Source organism: Mustela putorius, unplaced genomic scaffold, assembly GCF_011764305.1.
Source record: "Mustela putorius furo isolate JIRA1106 unplaced genomic scaffold, ASM1176430v1.1 tig00000461_pilon_pilon_pilon, whole genome shotgun sequence".
Lineage (NCBI taxonomy): Eukaryota > Metazoa > Chordata > Mammalia > Carnivora > Mustelidae > Mustela > Mustela putorius.
In genome coordinates this window covers 601,575-627,063 of record NW_025421390.1, presented here as the reverse complement: position 1 = coordinate 627,063, position 25,489 = coordinate 601,575, and the positions used below count along the sequence as shown (strand labels likewise).

General features: G+C 42.1%; 1 protein-coding gene across 4 annotated transcripts; it reads right to left on the bottom strand.

Moving 5' to 3' along the window:
- Nucleotides 1-1,923: 1,923 nt before the first annotated feature.
- Nucleotides 1,924-25,156, bottom strand: NEK3 (NIMA related kinase 3). 4 transcript variants are annotated; one of them, XM_004775201.3, is made up of 16 exons: nucleotides 24,983-25,155; nucleotides 21,914-22,086; nucleotides 20,106-20,199; nucleotides 19,923-20,020; nucleotides 18,444-18,527; nucleotides 17,602-17,669; nucleotides 17,422-17,508; nucleotides 15,084-15,138; nucleotides 11,576-11,776; nucleotides 11,077-11,149; nucleotides 8,867-8,916; nucleotides 5,551-5,650; nucleotides 4,881-5,024; nucleotides 4,252-4,386; nucleotides 2,955-3,081; nucleotides 1,924-2,552 (listed from the first exon to the last, which is right to left on the bottom strand). In XM_004775201.3, the coding sequence occupies exons 2-16, from the start codon at nucleotides 22,028-22,030 to the stop codon at nucleotides 2,468-2,470; spliced, it is 1,518 nt and encodes a 505-aa protein (XP_004775258.1). In that variant the 5' UTR covers nucleotides 22,031-22,086; nucleotides 24,983-25,155; the 3' UTR covers nucleotides 1,924-2,467. The 4 variants fall into 4 exon arrangements, with proteins under 4 accessions (XP_004775258.1, XP_004775259.1, XP_044936493.1 ...); XM_004775202.3 differs by having other exon boundaries at nucleotides 8,867-8,913; nucleotides 24,983-25,154; XM_045080558.1 differs by lacking the exon at nucleotides 17,422-17,508 and having other exon boundaries at nucleotides 24,983-25,156.
- Between the last annotated feature and the right edge of the window lie 333 nt (nucleotides 25,157-25,489).

Here is a 25,489-nt window from a genome sequence, read left to right as displayed (position 1 = left end):
ATTGAGTCTCTCAATAACTATACATAATTCCAAGTTCCCTTTGTTTGGTGGTTTGGAAATATTTATCCCCGGGGGCAATGCTAAAGTTTGATATGACTTAGAGGTACAGAATACAGTATTTATGGAAGTTGGGTATCTGGAACTATCCTTAAAACTATCCCCACTAAAAGAGAGTGGTTTAAAAAAAAAAAAAAAAAGGCAGGGGGAACCTAATCTAGGTAACTCTGGAAAATGGTGTTTTGATTGGAATTGTAAGGCTAGAGGCAGTAGAACAGTACATGAACTCTGTACTCTAGTTAGGAAATTTGTTTCTCACAGGAGTATGGGTTGATAATTTGGAAACATATATATCCTAGTGTTGAGCAGTCTAGTAGATAATGAATGGCTGAAGCCAGGTTTCTCACTGTCAGAAGAGAAGCTAGAAAGCAAGGAGGGGAAGGCTAGAATGAACCCTGTAGTACTAGATCAGAGTTCAAGACATCAGTATGAGCTCACCCTCGGCTCAACACACAAAGAGATGGAGAGACACAGAAATGACTATAGCTGTGTGGATGTGCACAGGATAGCAAACATATATGGCTCTCCTCACTCTGTCCGCTAAGAGGGCCTAGAAGCATTGACAGCCCAGCTCCTGGTTTCCAAACCGATGAAAGAAGCCAAGGCTCCTTGGAGAAATGGCTGATTCTGGAGCTGCAACAGAGAAAGCTAAAGATGCGTCCGGACCATCTTCTTGTAGTACCAGGAAGGAAGGAGGTTCTCAAAACACAAAAGAATGAGGGCATGTCAGAGGAACTCAGAGGCAACTGGGAAACTCCCAATAGCCAAAGCTAGACCAATTGAAGGAACAAAACAAATGACTTCACATTGGATTATAGCCCCCTTCAGGAGGTAGAGCTGAGGACAAGCTGGACCCAGTGAGTGAGTCGCTTAGAGGCACTAGGACAGTATATATACTGTGTCCTCTAGTTGGGAAATTTGTATCCCAGTGCTCGAAAATGGAAAATTGGTAATTTTACAGTGGAGATCCTGGCAGACACTGCCTTAACCAAGTGACCAAAGTTAACAACAACAGTAATAAATTGTGTTGAAATCGCATACTCCCTGATGAGATGTGGCAGAAAGGGCACCTCACCTCCATGATATTCTTCCCCAAACCCTTGAGCTCAGCCTCATCATGAGAAAAACACCACACAAAACAATGAGGGACATGCTACAAAATGCCTAACTGGTATTCCTCAAAAATGTCAAGGTCCTGAAAAATAAGGACGGATGGAGAGACCGTGAGAGAACAGAGGAGACAAAGGATGACGTCTCAAGGACGACAAAGATGCCTCGAGGAATATGAAGAGGGTGGGGTGAAGGTCTATACCACAGTTTTTGTTAACTGAAGATAAAAAAAAAATTGTTTAAATCTGCAAGATGTATGTATTCCATACTCCAGGAGATCCTTAAAACCATCCTGCCATAGACTCAGCTACTTCACTGGTTCTTCACTGGAGCACCATTCCTCATACTGGCTTAGGCTTCCGCTGTTTGCACACTTACCTCCACAAGATCTTCAGGGAGGAGCCTCTTTCTTCTGGAGTACAATATGTCGCCTCACGACAGCATCCCAGTATGGAACGAAAGGACCCAGAACATGTGTGTCAGGGTGACCCACACAACTTGGCATCCCATTAGTTCCACAGCACTCTCTAGTTTTCAGTACTTCCACCTTTGGCCTATTTCTTTCTCCTGCACAAGACTACCAACTTCTGACAGGATCTGTAGTGCCCCTCCCCACCTTCCCACGGCTGATGTTCTGACCTGGGCCCTTCTGTGCATCCTGACAGGGGCTGTATTTAAGGATGGCGGGTCACTGGCGAAGATCATTGAAGATCATGGACCACCACCCAGAAATAGGTCTTACTGGAAAACTGCACATTTTTATATTCCAATTAAATTTATTTTATATCCTCGAGCCTTTCAGAAATGTAAAAAGAGTTACACAGCAATTAAGCACCAATCATAACAGTGCAGAAATAATGTGAAGAGCCACCGCCAAGGTCTTTGGTCAGCATCCCTGTGAGGAAGGCATCATCACCTCATTTTAGAGTCAGGGAAACTGGGGCTCAAAGAGCTTCAATAATTTCCCACAATCAAATAATAATAATAATAATAATAATAATAATAATTTCCCACAATCACACAAACTGGAAGCAGCAGCCTCTGATTTCTTTTCTGACTGAAAGCCTGAAGTTCAGAGCCATTCTTTTACACCTTCTCCTTTCAGTTCAACAACTCATGAGAGTTACAGGTTTTTTAAGCCTTGTGGTACTAATCAGGAACAATTTTAAATATTCACAGTTTCCCCTTCTTCGTTCTGTGTCCAAGGAAAACTATAAATCCTGTGAGCTGATATTATCCAAACATTAATTCCTCATTTTCAACATCTACTTGATGTGACTACGGAGCACTTCCTTGGGCGTCACCCATCCAAAGCTTCTTGCCAGCCAGCTCGCCGCTTCAGTTCTGACACCCAGTCAGGCCTGTCATCATCCTCCTCAAAATCCCTGTGAAGAAACAATTTTGATACTAAGCCTCCATAGCAGGGGCACAGTAAGTATTTTTAGGTGGCTCAAAGCAGAACACTACCATCAAAATATTTACATTTTTGAGCAACTGACCAGAGGAAAAAAACTGTTAGCTCTTCCAAAGGAGCACTTCTTTCATGTTTTATAACATTTGCCAATAAAACCCAATATAGTAAATAAGAAACAGTAAGTCCAAGCTGAACAGTTAGGCTCCGGAATTCTGTAATAATACCGTAATACATTACTCATCCCAGACAAAAGATTGAGATATGAATATTCATTTGTGATGTTGAGTAATATAACCAGCTCCTGCTAAACCTGAAATTAAGGTCTGATTTTCACACACAATGACTAGCACCATGTACGTATATCTCAACATACGTGTCCTCTGCATCCGGTCCAGGTTCCAATCTCTCTGGGTCCAAAATGACAGAATCGTGACCACCATCCACACTGTCTGATGCTTCGGTATCTTCAGACAGGGGGCCCTTCAAGAATTCTTCTGAACCTTCAGAGGAAAATTATGCCAATTTTAACAGTAGTTGCATAATTAGTGAATGTTGGACTAAAATCATCCAAAAGCTTGCTGGCTCACTGAGGACAATGCTTTATTTCTTTTGTAGTGCCTCCGCCATTACACAGCCTGACTTCTGGCATCAAACAGGCCCACGAAGCATCAGGATGGGTATAAAATTTAAAAACAGTACTTTCTTCAAAAGAAAAATCTAGAAAATAATAATTAAAATCTTCAAATATAAGAAACTAATATTAAAGTTATCTTTGGCTCATCATCTTCCAGTTGTTTTTCCTCTGAGCTCTCCACCCCCAACTTTTCCCCATGTTGGGGAATAAAAAATTAGGGAATGGAGACCACATGCATGCATGCTTTCAAAGAATTTTCTAGATGGCAACTGTTTTCAGATTTTTGCTCACACAATAACCTAATATAAAAATGTGAGCTAAATCTTTATAAAACCCTTTCATACTAGAGCTATGACATAGGTTTTGAACAGTGAACAGGGACCAGAAACAAAATCCAGGACCTACAATTGCTACAACAAAATTCACAACTGTTAATTTCCTCAACACCATCCTTCTATGCACCCATTTCCGCCGGGGCTCCTATGACCACCTGCACACAGCTCTATCAGAAAACACCTCTAAAAATTCATCTATAACACTCTAAAACTCTCTCCTTGAGGGCTTACCCAGGGAAGGAACTGTGTGTTATTCTTTTTTTTTTTTTTTTTTAAATCTTAACCCAGCACATTTAGCACTCAATAAATACTGACCAAATAAACAAAGACAACTAAATCTGTTACAATAAATAGGGTCAAGACTTGCCACAGCATTACACGCTCTACTTGGCATAATTTGTCTTAGCTCTTGAGTTCGCAAGATGGCTTAGTAATTGAATTATCAGGGTGCCTGGGGGGGCTGTCATTAAGCGTCTGCCTTTGGCTCCAGTCATGATCCCAGGGTCCCAGGATCAAGCCCCACATCAGGCTCTCTGCTCAGTGGGAAGCCTGCTTCTCCCTCTCCCTCAGCCCCTCCCCCCTGCTCATGAACTCTCTCACTCTCTCTCAAGTAAACAAATAAAATCTTCACTAAACAAATAAATAAATAAATATTTTAAAAATCAAAGCATTTCCATAGGTACGTGATAGGCTTGAGTCACCTGGTCTATATATTGTATATGTTTGAAAGGCCAAGCTGAGATCCGCATTCTTCAGGAAGTTCATCAGAGTTTCTGGAGTCTCTTTGAGCCACTGCTTACGGGTGTTATTTTCACTGTACTTTATTACAGAACCACCTAGTTGTGAAAAGGTGGCAGTTAGGGCCATGTAAAAAAGATTCTCAGCATATATCTTCCAGACCATATTTTAAGCAAAGGTAATTATATCTGACTTGCTAGTCAAATCTATTTCACTCACCTACATGGGCCCTGCTCTGATACGTGACACCTAATATCTTCTACAGTGACATTAAAAACAACAACAAGAACAATCTCCGGCCCATTAAACAACCATTAGAAAATGTTCTATAGTGGGTCCCTGGGTGGCTAACGTGGTTAAGTATCAGACCCTTGATTTCGGCTTAGGTCATGATCTCAGGGCTGTGGGATCAACCCCCCACGTCAGGCTGCACACCGGGAGTGGAGCCTGCTTAGGACTCTCTCTGGCTCCCACTCCCTCTGCCCCTCCCCCCACTCACACCTGCTCTCTCATCAATCAATCAATCAATCAATCACCTAAAGAAGAAGAAAAGAAATGTTCGATAGTAACAGCATTCAATCTGACTACTAACCTCTCTCATCCCCGGCTGCTAAGCTGGAGGAGAGTATGGCTGCAGTTTCCAGAGCTGTGAGAGCTGTGTTGGGGACATTTTTCTCCCACTGTCTCCTGACAGGACTTGGTGAACTGGGTTTCCTCAGATGGACTGATTTATTATCTGATTTTAAAATGTAAAAAAGTATTGCTAAGCATATTACTTATCATCTGTATGTACACATATACTCGAACAACTACAGAGAAAGAAGTCTTTCTTTTCTCTTCCAAACTCACATCTACTCACAATGTTTTTTGAGTCTAAGCAGTAAAGGTGATGAGAAAAAGAAACCTCCAAATGAAAAGGTAAAGCTAATCATTAAAAAGTGAATTTTTAAAAATACATATATATTTATATATTACACAATGTATAAGAATGAAGTCCCAGGAGGATGTATATTTCTGTACATGGTTTCTATGACAGATAGTACAACAAATACTATCTTTTCCTACAGGCTCTTATTAGTAACACTATTCTCTTCTTTTTTAAGAGTAATAAAGGATTCCTGTACTATTAAATAAATCACTGGATAAGCAAACAAAAATCTTCCCATGTTTATGATATCTATAACCTAGTAAGATGAAAATTAATATTTCTTCCATATTCCCCAGTTCCTCACTTATATAACATTAAAATTTGAATAACTTACCTTTCTCTTTATTTAATGTCCCCAGTGCACTTTCAACTGAATTTTTATTAATGTTTTCTAAATCAGTGTGGCTATACTTTCTATCTTGTTCTTCTCCTAGCTTTAAAAGGGATTAAAAATACAAATTTAAAAAGCTTGAAATGCTACAAACAAGGTAAAGTATGCAAAGTCAGCTATCTTAATTTTAAGTAAAGATTAATGAATTAAAAAACATAACCACAGAATCCCATACATTACTATATGTTACATGTCATACATATTTAATGTAAGTTAAAAACCATATACATACATACATATATGTATTTAAAGTCATCTATATTTCTAATCATTATATTTCTTTTAAAGAGAGACTGAGGGGCAGAGGGAAAGGGAGAGACAGAGTCCCAAGCAGGCTCTGTGCTGATGCAGAGCACGACACCAGGCTCGATCTCACGACTCTGAGATCATGAGCTGAGCTGAAATCAAAGGTCAGACACTTAACCGACTGAGCCACCCACGGGCCCCCATATTACTAGTCATTAATATCAACCATTTCAAGTACAAAGAGGATATATAAAACAACAGGTATTTGAGAGGGCTTTATAGAAGCAATGAGTAATGAAAAATTTCAGTATTGTTTGCTGTATTGGGCTTTTTATGCTGGAGTATCAAAATGAGGTATTTTATAAAGTTGCTATACATGGTCAAAATGTTCCCACTTCACCTGAGTGGCTCAGTGGGTTGAACATCTTGATCTCTTGATTTCGGCTCAGGCCATGATCTCAGGGTTGTGAGATCAAGCCCCATGTAGGGCTCCACAATTGGCAGGGAGTCTGCTTGAGATTCTCCCTCATCCTCCTCTCCCTCTGCCAACCCCCCCAAATTAAATAAATAAAATCTTTAAAATGTTCCCACTTGGGGCGCCTGGGTGGCTCAGTGGGTTGGGCCGCTGCCTTTGGCTCGGGTCATGATCTCAGGGTCCTGGGATCGAGTCCTGCGTCGGGCTCTCTGCTCAGCGGGGAGTCTGCTTCCCTCTCTCTCTCTCTGCCTGCCTCTCCATCTACTTGTGATTTCTCTCTGTCAAATAAATAAATAAAATCTTTAAAAAAAAAAATGTTCCCACTTAATTTGGTATTTTTCCAAATTATCTAAGCTCCTGATTTCATGAAATAGAGTAACACACTGTCTAGACGCTGCTAAATCTGCATATATTTTGAGAATACATCTCCTATTCCTCAACAGTTTCCAGCATGTGGGTTCTCAATGACTTGTTGAATGAATAAATAAACAGTAGACTATAGCTGGGACTTTGTTCTTATTTCTATTGATGGTTCTCATACTTCTCTCCCCACCCGGCAAAGGGCTCCCCCACAGACAAAGAAGTCAGAATCTTGGCGGGTAGTGGTGATGAGCAGTTTTTAAAAGCCCTGAGGGGATTCCGATGTTCCATCCCCAGTGACAGTCACTGCTCTACACACAGCGGCCTCAAACAGGGCTCCTGGCTTGGCGCCACTCGGCTCTGCCCTCATGCCATCACACCTTGCCGTCTTGCCTGGGACCTTCTTCCTACCTCAGCTCTTCCCTTCTCTGACTTCCTTTCCAGCTCTCTCTTCATTCTGCTTACATTTTGCTCTTTTCATTTTGCAAGAACACATGCATGTGTCCACTGTAGATGGTATTAAAACGACAGTGGTGACCATCTGGGACAGGAGTCAGGATTGTTTGCAAAGGGCCCTCAGGAAGCTTTCTTGAGGGTGGGGGGTGCTTGGGATTTCTAGATCTTGATTATGGTGGTGGTTATATGACACTAAAAAGTTTTCAAAATTCATCAGACTCTACACTAAAGGGTAAATTTTATTGCATATAAATTATGCCTCAACAAAGCTGGGGAAAAAAAGATATTCTCACAAGAATTAAAAAAAAAAGTACAGGGGCAGGATCTATTCAATTTGTAGCAACATAATGGTGGGATGCTGTTATTTATTTACAGCCAAATCTCCATTCGAAAAAAATTTGAGAAGTTTAAATTCTAGTACATTCCATAAATAGAATGATATGTTGTTAGTACAACATTTTTTCTTTTTGGAATTAAATTTGGAATTTCTTTTGGAATTAAAAGAAAGAAAAACAAATCCTGAGTAGGGCATGATTTACTAAGTTGGGTTTGGCAGCACTGAGAAGTGGATCCACTGTTCTCCTCAGGACATTACCGCAGCTCTCGTGTCAAAGAGCTCACATCTGCCCAGGGCAAAGCAAGACAAACAGGACCTTGAATGCCAGGCTGAAAAATGTCAGCTAGGTTTGCCAGATAATGGGAAGGCACTAAAAGTCCCTGAACAAAAAAATGTCAAGATCAAAATACAGATCTAAGTATTCTTTGGGCAAAAAAAGAATAAAAATAGTCTGATAACGGGCTATCCATGGATGAACCTTAAAAATACGATGCCAAGGGGCGCCTGGGTGGCTCAGTGGGTTAAAGCCTCTGCCTTTGGCTCAGGTCACGATCCCAGGGTCCTGGGATCGAGCCCCGCATCGGGCTCTCTGCTCAGCAGGGAGCCTGCTTCCCTTCCTCTCTCTCTGCCTGCCTCTCTGCCTACTTGTGATCTCTTGTCTGTCAAATAAATAAATAAAATCTTAAAAAAAAAAAAAAAACGATGCCAAGCAAAATCAGAACTGAGCAAAACAAAACAAAAGCAAACAAACAAAAACCCTATGCTAAGCAAAAGAAGCCAGACACAAAAGGACACCTGTCACATGATTCCACTCCTGTGAAATCTCTGGAATGGGCACACAGCAGAGACAGAAGGTAGGCTGGAGGTCACCAGGAGCTTGGGGTGGCAGTGCAGGTTGGGAAGGAATGGGGAGCTATTATACAAGGGCAGAGTTTCCGTAACAGGGTAATCAGAAAGTACTAGAAACAGTGGTGATGGTTACCCAATGCTGTGAATGTGATTAAGTCTGCTAAATCCTATGCGTAAAAATGGCTAGAATGGGAAGTTCTGTGTTATGTATGGTTTACCACAATGACAAACAAACTAAAAGCCAGGCTTAAATAAGATGTTCATAACTGAAAGCAGAACAGAGTTCTCTCACGTCTATATTGACACCACTGGTCATCAATAATTAAAAACGACAAAATGAGGCACGTGAACCAAATGCTTGGTGATCTCCAGTGGCTCAGCTGACAGTATGGACGACAGCCACCAATTACCTCACATGCCAAAGGCGGAAAAACTGCTGGCCAGGAGGGAGCAGGTCCCAGTCTTACCAACATCTCAGAGCCCCGGATGGTACCCAGGAGACGTGTGTTTCATAAACGTAATTTTCAAGCTCTTACCATCGTGGCTGCCTCATCTTCCAAAGCTATCTTGCTTCTGCTGGGGTCTGCTTAAAAAGAAGAGAGAAGGTAGGAAGAGAAAACACACAGAAGATCACGTGATTAAGCTTCTCAGGTGATCTGCAGAAAGCCCGAAAGGTAAATGAAGACAAATGAAGTTGTTGAAGTCCATGAGCCAAAGCCTTAGCCTGAACAGTGATACCAAGCTTCAACCACACAGTAATTTAAACAGAGGCTGTTTCTGCTGTTTTATTCCTAATGCTAACTAACATCTGAAAGGTAAGGCATCACAATTCACTTCTGCCAGCCCATTTAGGCTCTAGAAGGTGAGAACCTCCACATCCTGGGGAAGTCACCATCACCTCCAGCTCAGGACAGCGAGGGAGTCTCTGCTGTCCCCAAACAGTGACGAGAGCCCGTGGAACAGGGATCCCTTAGAAGGAGGGAGCTGCTTGTTCTCTCCTGAGGCACCAGCGGTGGTGGCAGTCAGCAAGAACTTGGGCCTCCGATCACTATGGAAAGAGGGGTTGATTTGCCCTGACAGAGCCTGGCCCCCCATGTTCCTCTTTCATTCAACATTGTAAAAAATGGCTACTGAGCATCTGTAATGAAAGGTGCTGAGGCTACAACTGGGAGTGAATGAGACACAGCCGCAGCCATCACGGGGAATGTTCACTACCCTGGTGGCACTGCCTACTGGCTGGGTGGAGATGCCACCGGACACATGGTCTCCCAAGGTGGCCTTTCTCCACTGATTTATTCCTCTTATTTAGGAATAGTAAGACTACACTTGGCCAAACTATCTTGAAACTTTTCCTAAACTGACTTTTATTGTTGTTGTTGCTTAGCATTTTAAAACAAATTTCCTAATACCCTGGGAAGGGGAAAAAGCTACAAAATAGCACCTAAGGTAAAATGAACACTAAAGCAAACTGTGGAAACAAAGGTAACTGGCTACCCCTTGAGGAATGGAGAAAGGGTGAATTACAAGACTAAAGGGTTTGCATTACTAGAAGGACATACATTCCTACAAAAACAACATTTAAAATTGAACTGTCAGGTGGGGCACCTGGGTGGCTCAGTGGGTTAAACCTCTGCCTTCGGCTCAGGTCATGATCTCAGGATCCTGGGATCGAGTCCCGCATCAGGCTCTCTGCTCAGCAGGGAGACTGCTTCCTCCTCTCTCTCTACCTGCCTCTCTGCCTACTTGTGATTTCTGTCTGTCAAATAAAGAAATTAAATATTTTATTTATTTATTATTTATTATCTCTCTCTGTCAAATAAATAAAATCTTTTAAAATTTTATTGATTTATTTACTTATTTTATTATCTCTCTGTCAAATAAATAAAATAAAATAAAATAAGAAAGATTTCATTTTATTTATTTGACAGAGAGAGATCACAAGTAGGCAGAGAGGCAGGCAGAGTGAGAGGGGGAAGCAGGCCCGGCTGAGCAGAGAGCCCAATGCGGGGCTCAATTCCAGGACCCTGGTATCATGACCTGAGCCGAAGGCAGAGGTTTAACCCATTGAGCCACCCAGGCGCCCCTCCATCTGCAGTCTTAACTGCCCTTTGCCATGGAACCTAATATCCACAATTTCCAGGGAGAAGGATGTGCCCATCACTGCAGGGGCTACTCACTCTTCCGCCCTCCACTCTTGGGCCCAAGGTCCCACAGCTAGTAGGGGAGTGCTGAGGGAGAGGGAAAAGCAGGCTCCCCACTGAGCAGGGAGCCTGATGTGGGACTTGATCCCAGGACCCTGGGACCATGACCTGAGCTGAAGGAAGACACTTAACTGACTGAGCCACCCAGGTGTCCCATGGCTCTGCTTTTTAAAATTTTGTTTACCAGATGGTTCTTTGGATACTTGGGGATAATTTCCTATAAGATTAACACTGTATTTTCATGGTTAGATTCCTAGGCCAGGCCACAGAAGCCTTCTACCTGACCGAAGAGAACATGATACTAATAATGAAATGAAGAACAATCTTTACATCATTAAAATCTCCAAACTAGGCTTTTTGATCCCTGGAAAATTAAAATCATAAAAGTCAGTACAGAATTACATCTGAAATAGCAATTAAAAAAATTTTAATTTCAGGAGATCTCTGAAATTGTCTCCAGTAACTTAAAAATTATATTTTTTCTTTTTGTTAAACTATATTTTAAAAGAAAATGGAACAAAAGGCAAGCTTTCTAAAATTCTTACCTTTTTTCCTTGGTGTACTATGCTTAGAATTTTTGGTTTCTTCTAATATCTGATTGCCATATTCTGTGATGATCTGAAAGTTTCAAGTAAAGAATTTTAAATATGTGAGGTACACTTTTCTTTAGACACTGCCATAATGTCATTTAATTATCAACATCATTCCCTACAATCATATTCTCCACAAACATATTCCCCATAATCATAAACATATGATTTATGGCATCTAAAATGCCATTTAGAAAATGTCTATAATTTAGACACATATACAGATATTGCTACAGGTCTAGAAAAAGACCAGAAAGGTTATGCAAACTCTCCCTATGAGGATTCTCAGGGAACGGTATTGTGGAAGGGAGAGGAAGAAGGAAAGGAAGTTTTTACTTTTTTGTATACTCTTCTGCATTATTTGAATTTTTACAAGCATGTCCTACATGTTGTGTTAAAAGAGAACAAACCATTTGGCCACACTTGAAAACCACTCACAGTCAACCCACCGTACCTCTGGGGGTAAGCACTTGCGGACAAGCCGAGCCAAAGAGCCTCTGGAGAGAAGTGTTGTAGCAGAAGGGCGGTGTGAGGGATTCCTTTTAAACATCTGCTTGATCAGAAGCTGGAGTTCACAGGAGTACTGAGATGGCAGTGGGCTCAGGGACCCCTGACATATTTTGAGAATAAGACTTTTCCAGCTGTTTGCCTGAAACTAAAAAGTACAACTGAATGTAAGAGCAGAGACAAGGCAGGAGCGGAAGAAATTGCCAGCTCAATGAAATCCTTATGAACTAATTTAATTTTATAAAAGTATCTGTCGCCTGGTCATTTTTCTTCCCAGAGGGATCCTTAAGGTACTATTTGAAATCTTACGGTGGGTTCAGAGGGAAGGTAAACATAAACAGGGCAAAACCTGCCCATCTAGAGGAAAATCTGAGCACTGTTGCCAGCTTTGGGTACATTATCACTCATAATCAATGTGTGTGCAGATACACATTGTTAACATATGTTTAAAATCAAGGTAATACATACATGCAGCTTTTTAAAAAAGATTTTATTTGAGAGACAGAGCAAGACACAGAGCACAGGAGCAGGGGAAGGGGCAGAGGCAGAGGGAGAAGTATGCTCCCCTGCAGAGCAGGGAACCCAACGTGGGGCTGGATCTCAGGACCCTGAGATCATGGCCTGAGCCGAAGGCAGAGGCTTCACCCACTAAGCCACCCAGAAGCCCCACATACATGTAGCTTAAGAAGTCAATGGTCCCAACAGGCACATAATAAGTGTAACATCCCTTAGGTTCATTCCTCCCCAGAACCTGCTAGGCCTGCCCCCTCGTGATACGCATTCCAGACTATTCCAGCTTTAAAAGTGTACTGCCAAATCCCTTTTACCTTCATATCATCAAAGGAGCTATTAGAATTTGACAAGCAATAGAATGGGAATCAGAATGACATGCCAGCATAACATTTAAAAAAAATCTTCACTGTAGAATAAACTTTGAAATTAACACTAGATGTTAGTTAATCTTGGTAATACTTAATGTAAGAACATGTTGGCATTCTACCTTGAAAATGTACCTATTAGTAAAATATGCAAGTGAAGATATGAAAAAAGAAAAAATCAACAGATAACAAGGGAAACGTTCAGGTAGTGAAAAATGAGACTAAATCTGCTCTGCCTCCAGTTTCTGAACCACTATACCAGGTTTCTGCATTTCCTAAAGGTTTGAGAACTACTTTAGCCTCAAAGCAGATGAGAAAACAGATTGTGTGTCAAATATCAGGGCACCATACTCCTTAATTCTTATTCTTGCTAGAAGGAATAAGAACATGTATATGAAAGTTCACACCTACACACACAAAAGACAGAATCAGGGGAATAAAGAATATAATCATAAATAAAATACTGGTATTTTTAAAATAATCCTTTTTTTATAAAACAGTGGCTCTCCACTTGGGCTGCACATTAGAATCACCTGCTTTAAAGATTTATTTGTTTGTTTGTTTGTTTGTTTGAGAGAGGGAGAGAGACAGAGAGACAGAGCAGATGTGAGCAGGCAGAGAGGAAGAGAACCTCCAGCAGACCCCTAGCTGAGCTGGGAGCCCCAAGCAGGGCTGTCTCATGTTCCTTAGATCATGACCTGCACTGAAACCAAGAGTCAGGCCCTCCACCAACTGAGCCACCCAGGCGCCCCTAGAATCACCTGTTCTATAAAACACTGCTTGCTGTCCAGGACACCCTCAGGGGTTTCCATTCAATTACTATAGTATGGGCCCAGGTATCGCCACTCTGTAAAGTCTCCCAAGTTGTTCTAACGATGCAGCAGGCGATATAAACCACGCACACTGGAGGAAGACAGCACGTGGTTTCAGTGTGAGGGGATTTCTTAGTGGTGGCGAAGGCTGTTCCTCCATCATTCACTCTCATACCTCTCAGGCACGTCTGTAAAGATGCTTGCCAGGGGTGGGTGGGGATGGGTGAAATAGGCAGAGGGTAGTAAGAGGCACAGACTTCAGGTATAAAATAATTAAGTTTGGGGGATGAAAAGTAGAGCACAGGCAACACAGCCAATAATATCATAGTCACTTCGTATGGTGACAGATGGTGAGTATGGGTACGGTGAGCAATACTGTAATGTATTTACAAGTGCTGGATCACTATGTTGTGCACCTGAAAGTAACATGACACTCTATGTCAACCGTATTTCAATTAAAACTTAAAAAATAAAAAATGAAAAAATGCTTGGTTAGAGCTAAGTTTCAATCTGTGCCCAAAGGACAGCATTTATTTCTATGAAAAGCCAAGACTTAACAGGGACGAGTGCTATGATTGTTAGTTCTGTGTAATAGTAACTGCTAAACAAGCTGGCCAAGTTATTTAGCCTCTTTTTTGTTAAATTGTGTTTTAAAATATCTTGAACAAATAAATATAAAGATAATTTTTTCACAATAGCCAAAGGAGAAAATAACCCATATGTCCAGCAACAGATGAATGGATAAACAAAATAAGATATAAACATACATAATGGAACATCACTCAATCACAGAAAGGAATGAAACTGTGACCCATGTTACAACATTATGCTACATGAAATAAGCCAGACACAAAGGGAAAAGTACTGTGTAATTCCACTTATTGGAAATATCTAGAATACACACGTTCTTGGAGACAGAAGGTGGATTAGAGGTTACCAGGGGCTGGTGGGGAGGGGTGGGGATGGGAAGTTATCATTTAATGGGTACAGAGTTTCTGTTTAGGAGCATGGGCTGGGCAAGTTTGGCAAATAGGTACCAGAGATGATTACAAAATACTGCAAAGTAATCAATGCCACACAAAACGGTTAAAAAGGCTAATATCATGATATAGATTGTATTTTACCAACATAAAAAAATTCAGAATAGTGAAAAAAAGAAAGGACGGGTGGAGCAGGGGACGGAAAGAAAAATGGAAGGCAGGCAGGCAAGCTAAATACAAAACTACAGAAACTAAATAATGAAAATTTCCTATTAGTATAAGCTACCACAGGGACTCCAGGCAAAGGTGATACCCAAGGAAAGAGGTATGAATTCACCTGTCAGAAAGTAGAGGAGGGTCAGTCATGGATCATCCAGACCAAGAAGGCATTTTAATACTGAAACACAAAGCAAGCCACTCCATGTCGTTTACCCAGAGCTTTATGCAGGGTAATTACCAACGGGGCAATGGGCATGGGGGCAAGGTGGACAGGGGAATGCAGGTCACTACACAGCTATTCTCTGCCCTGTTCTCTATAGGGCAACTATCTGGACCTTAACTCCCAGCTTCCCTGGAGCGAGGGGCATGGTGGTGAGGTCACAAGGGAGTTATCCCTTGTGGTACCACTTGTGGGCCAACATGGCAGGCCAAAGATGGAGTCAATGCTGTCAGCACTCCTACAGAGCCCAAGGGAAGTACACGGCCAAGTGGAACCTGGCACATTACTAAGGACTTAGCCAGGTATGACAAGAGGCTGCCTTTTCCAATTTACACACCATACTTACTGGATGCTTAAGGGTACAGAGCTCATAGAGAATGCATCCCAAGGACCAGATGTCACTGGAAGCATAAAGAAGCAATGGAATGACAAATGGGTTATGCATGATTATATGAAATACAAAAGAAAATAAAAATGAAAAATTATCTTCAAAAAGAATAAATATCACAAGTAATTCCTAGTTATTAAAATACAATACATGGTAAGTTTGGTCTAATACTTAGATACTTACTCACAGTAATGTTCGCAGTAAAACTCTCTGCTCCCGAGCCCCTACCCTCCAAATCAAGGCTGTTCAGACATCATTGCAGTAGCATTCGGTACAGGAAGGAGTATTTGTAGACTCAGACTGGCATAGTTGGAAGGAGGGTTAGAAGTCATGCAGTATAGCTTCTACCCAGACCATCTGTGCGCAACCCCAGGCCTTTTGGCCACACCTCCTGATAAATCGCTCTTTACCTTGGGCACAGCCTGTTGGATGGCTCTAGGGAGAGTGGTCTTCTTTATCATAAGCCAAAATGTGTCTTCTGGAAACCCTCATCACCCTGTGTTAGCTCTACATTCCAAAACCAAGAGAATAAGACTACTCATTCTTCCCCCAAACAGTTCTTCATACATCAGAAGAGGTCTGTAGTTGCCCCATACGCCCACCCTTCTTCATTCTAAGCATCCCATTTCCTCCATCCTTCTCACCACCTAGTTCCACATATATCTGAACCTCTTGAAAAAAAGACTGCAGACACCAAAGACTTCATCCCCAAACATGTCAGCATGTACTCTCCCTCACAAACACAATACCATTGTCACATCCAAGAAATATAACCTTAATTCAATCATATCACCAAATATTTGTCCAAAATCAAATCTCCCCAATTGGCCCAGTAGGTTTCTTCATAGCTGCTGTGCACTCAGTTTTACTCTTAAAAGAAACTGTTCAGTATGGATTACCATGTTCTTTACAGAAATTGACGCGACAGAAGGTAACAAGAGCCTGTAGGTTTTCTACTTCAAGGAATTCATGCCAAGAATGTGTTACAAAATAATGATCTGTTTACTCACAACAGGTCTATTAATCATGACACTGATTATGATACTGAAAATTATCATTAGACCAACAACAATATTTGTAAAGAGCTTAAATATGTGGTGATATGAATATGATATAATAAAATAAAAAAAGGAGGATACTAAGTTGTATATAGAATACATAAACTAGGTTTGGCAGGGAGAAGTGAATGGATGGAAAAAACATCAAAATGTTATTAACAACAGTGAAAAAGAAGGTGATGGCCATATCCTTTCTTGTATATCTATTTCCGATATTCCTCTGTTCACCCATTCCATCAGTGGGCAGGTCATGACTTATATTCAGAAAAATATTCTATCTTAAACCATAAGGTCTTAAGACTATCTTCTTTTTTATTTTATTTTATTTTTTTAAAGATTTTATTTATTTATTTGACAGACAGAGATCACAAGTAGGCAGAGAGGCAGGCAGAGAGAGAGGGGGGAGGAAGCAGGCTCCCTGCCAAGCAGAGAGCCCGATATGGGGCTCGATCCCAGGACCCTAGGATCATGACCTGAGCCGAAGGCAGAGGCTTTAACCCACTGAGCCAGCCAGGCGCCCCAAGACTATCTTCTTTTAATTAATTAACCTATCAGTCAAGTACTTATTATCCAGTCCTGCCAATATGAACTCACTGAAATAATCCAGTAGTTCCCAAATTTTGCCACACACTGGAATCATTTGGTGATGCTGGAAAATTACCGATGTACACTTCCCACCCCCTGACATTCTGATGTAACTGGTAGAGCTGCAACCTGAGCTTTGGGACTTTTTTTTTTTTTTTTTTTTTAAAGATTTTATTTATTTATTTGACAGAGAGAAATCACAAGTAGATGGAGAGGCAGGCAGAGAGAGAGGGGGAAGCAGGCTCCCTGCTGAGCAGAGAGCCCGATGCGGGACTCGATCCCAGGACCCTGAGATCATGACCTGAGCCGAAGGCAGCGGCCTAACCCACTGAGCCACCCAGGCGCCCAGCTTTGGGACTTTTAAAAGTGAGAGCAGTAGAGTGTGAAAAGCAGTCATGTCATTCATTCTATTATGTCATTCATACTGTTCCTTAGAAATGACTAGCCTTTCCTTCAACATTCACATTTGGCTCCTTTCAGCTCTGATTAAAACAGTTGGAAAACTGTGACCTTCATCTAGAAGCCTGGGCATTTAGATTCTACATTGCTTTCAAATATATTTTTCAAAAACCAAACTTCCCTTGTCGGTTACAATGCCTGTCACCAAGTGGTCAAGCTCAGGACTTAATGTATCAAGCAAGAACATTACTTACCTTTTATTGTTGTAAGGCATGTTCTCCCAAATTTCTGGGGGCACATAATAGGGTGTTCCCACATATGTACAAGCAAATGCCATAGGACTAAAACCATAAGAAGGCAAAGCACGATTACAGCGCATTCCTGAATAAGGGATATTTTGATTGCTGTCACTACTAGAAAACAGATATACATACTTGGAGAGAAGACGGGCAGATCCAAAATCTCCCAGTTTTACTTTTCCATTTTGGGTGAGGAAGATGTTCTGCATTAAAAAAGAAGAGCTGAGATTATGTCTTGCATCATTCACCCGCAAGGCAGAGATCTCAGAGAAGCTGTCTATCAAAACCTGCTGGTGATGGAGATTAAGGGCAGAGATGCTGACAGCTGAGTTCTGGAGTGGAACACGAAATAAGATACCCTTCTGACAGATACACGTTACCCTGCTTGGGAATTCAGGATCACTGCTTAGAAAGCAAACAAGCGAGCTTAAGATTTTATCGGTAGACAGGAGCCTGGATGGCTCAGTCGGTTAAGCATCTGCCTTCAGCTCAGGTCATGATCCCAGAGTCCTGGGATCAAGGCCTGTACTGGGCCTCCCTGCTCAGTGAGGAGTCTGCTTCTCCCTCTATACCTCCATCTGCTCTTGTGTGTGTGTGTGTGTGTGTGTGTGTGTGTGTGTGTTCTCTCTCTCTCTTTCAAATAAATAAATAAAATCTCATATCAGCAGAGCCTGATGGAGCGCCTGGGAACGTATCGGGGGACTCCATGGCGCAGGTCCTGACCATTTTTCATCTGAGAAAGATAGTCTTAGCAATCGCTAAGAGAGCTAGGAACCTATTAACATACACTAGTAAAGAGATTAAATGATCTTTCTCAGGTAGTACCTTCCTTGGCTCGTATAAATATTAGGTTGACAAAGACTTCTAGGCTAAATAAAAATGTCCCAAAAGGAAACAGAAGAACACAGAAAAAAGACTGAGTGAAATAGTCTTTGTTTCTGTTTTCGTGTTGAGGCCCCAAAAGGTATTTCACTTACCTTGGACTTGATATCTCTGTGTAACACACGTTTCTTGTGAATGTGATTTACTCCAAGGCACATTTGTGTGAACCAATTAAGTATCTGTAAGGAAAAGGCATGCAGTAACTGGTTTGTGTCAACCCCAAATCCCAAAGAATCATCTCCAGGCCTTAGCTGACCTGGATTTTCTGTAATATAAATACAGAACCCTAAAAATTACATAGTTCAACTAAGATTCAACATTGCCTGGGAGAATTCAGAAAAACTGTGAATCCCATGTTCCATCATGTTATGTATGATCTAAACAGCAATTTAGTTCAATAAAACTCCCACTATGGTTTTCTTGAATTCAACCAAATAAAAGTATTTCTTAAATATATATATAAAGGTAATTCACCACTAAGGAATGAGTATGCTACAACTTTTTGTAATCATTACATAAGATTTTCATTTGCCTTTTCAGAGTGTTCATTTATTAACATTAAAAGATTTCATTATGTTGTCAACCATCCTGTGAGTCAGCATTTTCTTCTTACAAATCCTGAGTCAGTAGTATTCAGAATTTCTAAGCCTATAATTAAATGTCAAACCGATTTTTTTTTCTTTTTTGCTATGGAGATTCATTCATTTGAAGCCAAGGTTGACCTCCTTCTCTGGAATCCATATTTTTTTTTTTAAAAGATTTATTTATTTATTTATTTATTTGACATAGAGAAATCACAAGTAGATGGAGAGGCAGGCAGAGAGAGAGGGAAGCAGGCTCCCCGCTGAGCAGAAAGCCCGATGCAGGACTCGATCCCAGGACCCTGGGATCATGACCCGAGCCGAAGGCAGCGGCTTAACTCACTGAGCCACCCAGGCGCCCCTGGAATCCATATTTTTAACAACACAACCGCTACATAAAAATATTTATACCAATTTCATAACATGTTATACCCTAAACCAGACAAAGTCCCATTCATGGTGTTTATTTAACTATTTTCCTTAGTCAATTCATTCTAATAATATTTAATACACAATTTTCCTTTAAAAAGGCAAAAAATCCTAGACATAAAGGAAAATGCTAAATTGTAAAAGGAAAAAGTATGAGAATAGGTATTCCCATGAATAGGTATTCCCATGACCCAGGAATTTGGGCTTCGTTCTTCTGATGATCTAGTAATGCCAAATAACTCTATCTGTCTTCTACAATGTCAGTACCACAAAATTCAAAATTTGAAATATACAGGACAAAATAGGAGCAATACAATTTTGAAACTTTTCTACACACAGAAGTTTTATTCCTTGATATTTTATAAACATATCTATTGAACTTGCTGGAAATATCTCTGGCAGCCACCTCCCACACACAAACAGGAGCAGCAATAGGGAAGCGAGTTGCTTCTAACAAGTGTATCAAGTAATCACATGTATAATGCTTTCATGCGAACTTATACCCATTTTGGGAGGAAAGTTGCTTCTAAATCTTGAGAGAAATCGTGGAAGCCCCTCTCTTACCATATCTTCAGGAAACAACTTTCCTTTCTGATGCTTTATCTTCTGCATTAGGTCCCCTCCGTCGCAAAATTCCATCACAATATACAGGTGTCCCTCAGCTAGAACAAACAGAAGACTCCTGAGGAAAGCCTGGAGGCCATAAATAAAATTCCACAATGCGTTTTTGGGGGAATTCATATTTACCTTCAAATGATTCTTGAAAGGCAACAATATTGGGGTGCTTCATTTTGGCTAACAGAACAGCCTCCTTCCTAGAATTCTGTGTACCAGAGAGAGACTAGAAGAAGATTTTAAATAGCATAAATGGAATACTTCATTTTAAAATGGATAGCTTTACAACAATACGGTTGACCCTTGAACCACATGGGAGCTGGGGGCAGTGATCCGCCCCCCCAGTGCAGTCAAAAATCCACCTGTGACTTTTGACTCCCCAAAAACGTAACCATTAATAGCCTTGTCAATTACATAGTCAATTGACACACATGTTGTATATTACATGTATTATATGCTATATTCTCACAATAAAGTAAGCTAGAGAAAAGAAAGTGTTACCAAGAAAATCACAAGGAAGAGAAAATATATTTACAGCACTGGATGGCATTTATCCAAAAAATCTACATATAAGTGGCCCCATGCAGCTCACATCTGTGTTGTTCAAGGGTCAAGTGTGGTTTGTATACGTCAATGCCAGAGGAAGTTTTGAAGCAACACGCTGTGACCCAACTTATGTTTATCAAACTCTATGAGAAAAAGTAGTGAACTGTGGCTATATTTTACATGCTAAAATTGACCCTTATATCCTTCCACGTATAGAATGTAAACCAGTTTTCACATCAGTCTCATCGTAACTGATGTGGAGAATGGGCATGCCATTAACCACAGCATATCCTTAAGAACTGGGGCTCTCAGGTCTTACTGTCTGCATCATGTTTGCAGCCCACTGGCCCAGATGAGAAAGACTGATGTGTTAGTGCAGTAAGCATGGAAGAAGGTAATTTACAAAGCTGGTTTCCAAAACTGCTTATCCCTAACTTACACTCTGAGGACAAAATCCTGAATGGCTTGTCTTTCAATTAAGAAACTGCTATTGGGAGAAAAAAAAAAAAAAAGAATTACAAAAAGATATTTTTAAAAGGGGCGCCTGGGTGGCTCAGTATGTTAAGCCTCCAACTCCTGATTTCAGCTCAAGTCAGGATCTCAGGGTCATGAGATGGAGTCCCCTGTTGGCCTCTATGCTCAGCAGGGAGGCTGCTTGAGATTCTCTTTCTCACTCTCTCTTCAAAATAAACAAATCTCTTAAAGAAAAAAAAGCAAATTCATCAGCCCATCTGCACCTCCTCAACCAGATACCCAGGGTTGGGGCCCAGCAATCTGTGTTTTAACCTCCAGATGACTTTGAAGTCCACTCGAGAATCACGGAAAGAGGTCAAGAACATAGTGGGGAAATAAATGCTTAGAATTCTGAGAATTGTATTAAAATGTATTTTTAGAAAATTGATCAAGACGTTATTAAACAACCTCAATGGCACAGATTCTTTCCTGCAACAACTATGATAAACATGGACCAGGTAGCACCTTCCTCACCTTCCAGGGAAATAAAACCCAAAACTGATCCACAAAATAGCTTCTCTGATATCAAAGGTTAGCATGTTAGGTTTTTGCTCTTCATTGTATTTTTTATGCTCTGTTTTCATTAATAGGGCATCTGAGCTGCTTCCAGCAAAGCTTCTTTCCCTCTTAGGTATGCAAAATTGGAAATTATTCATTGAGATAAACAGCAATCGCCACCTAGATTATTTTTTCTCCCTCTTTGTTAATTACAAAAATTACCTAAAATCCATATAAAATACATCAAGACCTTGTAAAGCTAATGAATAAACCCATTACATCTCTTGCACGAAAGAGCAATTCCATGTTAAATCTCAAGAACTAATTTTCCGGGGCAAACTGCATCTACATTTTCAACATGAGCTAATGGCTTCAGCAGTGACCTTGGGAAGCCTTATTTCCTTCATGGCAAACAGCTGATTACTGCTTTCTTGCTGAACCAAAAGGGCTCTGCCGAAGGAGCCCTCTCCGATCACTCTCAGGACCACATAGCCATCCATGCTGTGAACCCACACAGCCCGGCTTCACTGACACGGTCACCACAACCTCTCTCGACCTGTATTCAAAAACGGAAACGTTGAAAATTAAATATATTTCAAAAGGCAGAATGAAGTCAAAGTAGCTCAAAATGACCATGGTAGGACAACAGCAGTTTATTCCTTTATTGGCTAAACAGGTAGACCCTGGACACCCGTGACAGGTTTTATAATCCTGAATAAAAAATACATTTACAGACTGTACTACATTTATCAAAATTGCTAGATATAAGTGGCCCTGTGCCGTTCAAACCTGCACTGTTGAAGGAACAGTGTGGTTTGTATACGTTGATGCTACAGCAGCGGACTTTGACCTCTCATAGTCCCTGCTATCACGCATGCCCCAAAGCAGGCGGGACCTCAGACCTCAACAAATGTAGGGTGATAAGTCTCACAGAGTTAGGCTGGCGCATGGCAGAATTATCCAGACGAGTCAGGAAAATGATACTTTACTGAAGCCTGAAGGATGACTGGAAGTTGGCTTGGCAACAGGGGGCGGGGGGGAGGGAAGCGATGTAGGCAGAGGGACTGGCATATTTAAGAGCCAAAGAGGGGGCACCTGGGTGGCTCATTGGGTTAAGCCTCTGCCTTCAGCTCAGGTCATGATCTTAGGGTACTAGGATGGAGCCCCACATTGAGCCCCACATCAGGCTCTCTGCTCAGTGGGGAGCTTGATTCCCCCTCTCCCTCTGCCTGCCTCTCTGCCTACTTGTGATCTCTCTCTGTCAAATAAATAAATAAAATCTTATTTAAAAAAAAAAAAAAGAGCCAAAGAGGTTGTGTTCAGTTCAAGGAATTGAAAGAGGACTGTCACAGGCTGGTGAGGCAGACAGGGTCTTATCTGAAGGCCACTGCAAGCCAAGCTCAAGGTTGCCGGATTTTATCCTTGGGGTAATTAATGTGCTATCTCTGAAGGATTTTAGCCAAGAGAGCATATTAGAAAAAAATAACTTACTCTAGCCATAGAGTGAATGGACTGCACACGGGATGGGACAGGAGCGCTGGAGAGCGACTCCGACAACAGAAAAGGCAGGAAAATGATGATGGAGTGGAATGGGGTGGTGGCAATGGGAACGAAGAGAAGAATGAGAAGAAAATATGTAGAAAGAACTGGTAAGATTTTTGGTGACAAATTTATGGGGGATAAGCAGGGAGAAAGGGACAAAGCAGACCTCCCAGGGTTCCAGTGTAAACTGGGTGAACGATGATACCATTCCCTGAAAAAAAGGAAAAGCACAATGGTTCTGTGTGTATGTGTGTGTGCGTTTCCTTCTTCTGGCAGTGGGAGTGTGGCAGGGCTGGGGAACAGCATGGTGAAGGGAGACGTGTTCCTTTTAGGACACGCTGAGCTAGAGGCGCTGGGATTAAGAAGACATAAGCAGAGTCTTTGAACTTCAGTCTCCCTTTCTGTATTTCCCAGATGAAGCAGTTAGCTGGATCGGATCATAGGTAAAGGAGATTGAATATAAAGTACGCAACACTTTGCCTGGTACAGGGGAGGCCATGGATAAATGGCAGCCATTATTATTATTAAAACCTTAGCAACATGATGCATTTTTTTCCTTAGCAACTTGGTGCATTAAGAAAAAAGAAAGCCACCAGAATGAATTAACTTAATTTTCAGAAAGCCTATTTGTAGTGTTTTTTTGTTTGTTTTTTGTTTTTTTGTTTGCTTTAATCACACCACAAAGAATTATGAGGCACAGAGAACACAGCAGGCAGAGCAAAAATCACAACTAAAACAAACACTACAGCGACCTGTAAAATGTCATTTGTATTCATGTGTGTCATAGAATCACCCGGCAACTTTAAAATTAATTGCTCCATATTAACCAAATTAGAGGCACTGTGTTCAAAAACAATTCTTTTCAAGGACAGTCTGGTCTTTTAGTGTATTTAGGGATCTGAAAGAAAAAAGTTGCTCCTATTCTAACTGGCCCTTGGTATTACCCGATTTAACAAGCAGCCTGAGGGTTCCTGGATGGCTCATTGGTTAAGTGTTCGCCCTTAGCTCAGGTCATGATCACAGGGTCCTGGGATCCAGTCCTGGGTTGGGCTCCCTGCTCCTGCTCTCAATCTCTCTCTCAAATAAACAAATAAGATCCTTCAAAAAAAAAAAAAAAAAAGTAACAAGGAGGCCACGTTTCCCCATATTTGTTTCTTTTATTCTTCAGGGTCTTCATTCTATGTCAAAGATGTAACCGATAAGCAAGAACCACCATTGATTTTCTTAGCTGAAAACCAGTATTTCTTTGGCTCTTTCTTTCTTTTTTAAGATTTTATTTACTTATCTGACAGAGATCACAAGTAGGCAGAGAGGCAGGCAAAGAGAAGAGGGGGAGGCAGGCTCCCCGCTGAGCAGAAAGCCCGACGCGGGGCTTGATCCCAGGACTCTGGGAGAGGCTTTAACCCACTGAGTCACCCCATCTACCCGCTACTCCATCTGCCACCCGTAAGATCAGTAAGAGACCTGTATACACTGTGACGAAGTCCCTTTGCATGCTCCTCCCAAATACTAGTAAAATGGTTTGGAAATAGCCAGAAGTGGGATCGCGGGTGAGACACCCGGGCGCGCGAGCTTCTCGGGTTTGCACGCGGGTACCCCGCACCATGCGGAGGGGCCCGCACCATGCGGGGGGCCAGCCAAGCCCCAATCCTGCCGCGCCGCGTCCCCTCCTCCTCCAGCGCCCGAGCCGCGGCGGGCGCCAGGAGCACGGGAAGCGGCGGGGGACCCCCGGGCGAGCTGCCGGCCCAGGCCGGGGGCGGAGCTGGGGCGGGGATCCGACAGCGCCGAGAGCGGGTCTCCCGCTCGCCCCCACTTCGCGAGGGCGCCGCCCGCTTCCCGGGCCCCTGGTTCCCACCGCCGGCCGCGTTCCCTCCTCCAGAGGCTCCCTGCCAGACGGCGGGATCGCTTACCGGCTTCCCCGGCGACCGGAGCCGACCCCGGCGTCCCCGGTCGAGCGCGTTTCCGCGGGGCGGGCCGGCAGGTCGTCTTTCGGGTTGCTGGTAAAGGAAGGTTCTCGGGCTGGGCGGGAGGCGCTATTATCGGAGTAGCCGGGCCTACTAAGGGCGCGTTTTAAAACTGTAGCTCCAAAGCGCCCTAGATCAATGCCAATGTTATTGAGGGAAAGTGTCTCCCAGCAACAAGAGTTTTGCCTCCAGTTTACGTGATCAGTTTCTCTGGCTCAGCACTCCCCTTACTAGCTGGGGGACCTTGGGCCCAAGTGAGGAGGGCGGAGGAGTGAGTAGCCCCTTGCAGCGATGGGCACATCCTTCTCCCTGGAAATTGTGGCTGTTAGGTTCCGTGGCAAAGGGCACTAAGACTGCAGGTGGAATTAAGGTTGCCAACCAGCTAACTCTAAAATATGGAGATGATTGGATTCTCCAGGGTCCCCAGTATGATCACCAGGGCACCTCCAAGTG

Coding starts and splice junctions, on each gene's coding strand:
- NEK3 (XM_004775201.3), bottom strand. CDS start 22,030: ATGGATGGCTATGTGGTCCTGAGAGTGATCGGAGAGGGCTCCTTCGGC. Junction 4,387..4,880: donor AGCAGCCGGGGATGAGAGAG/GTTAGTAGTCAG, acceptor TTTCACAACTAG/GTGGTTCTGTAATAAAGTAC. Junction 3,082..4,251: donor ATATACAATATATAGACCAG/GTGACTCAAGCC, acceptor TTTCCTCTGAAG/GTTCAGAAGAATTCTTGAAG.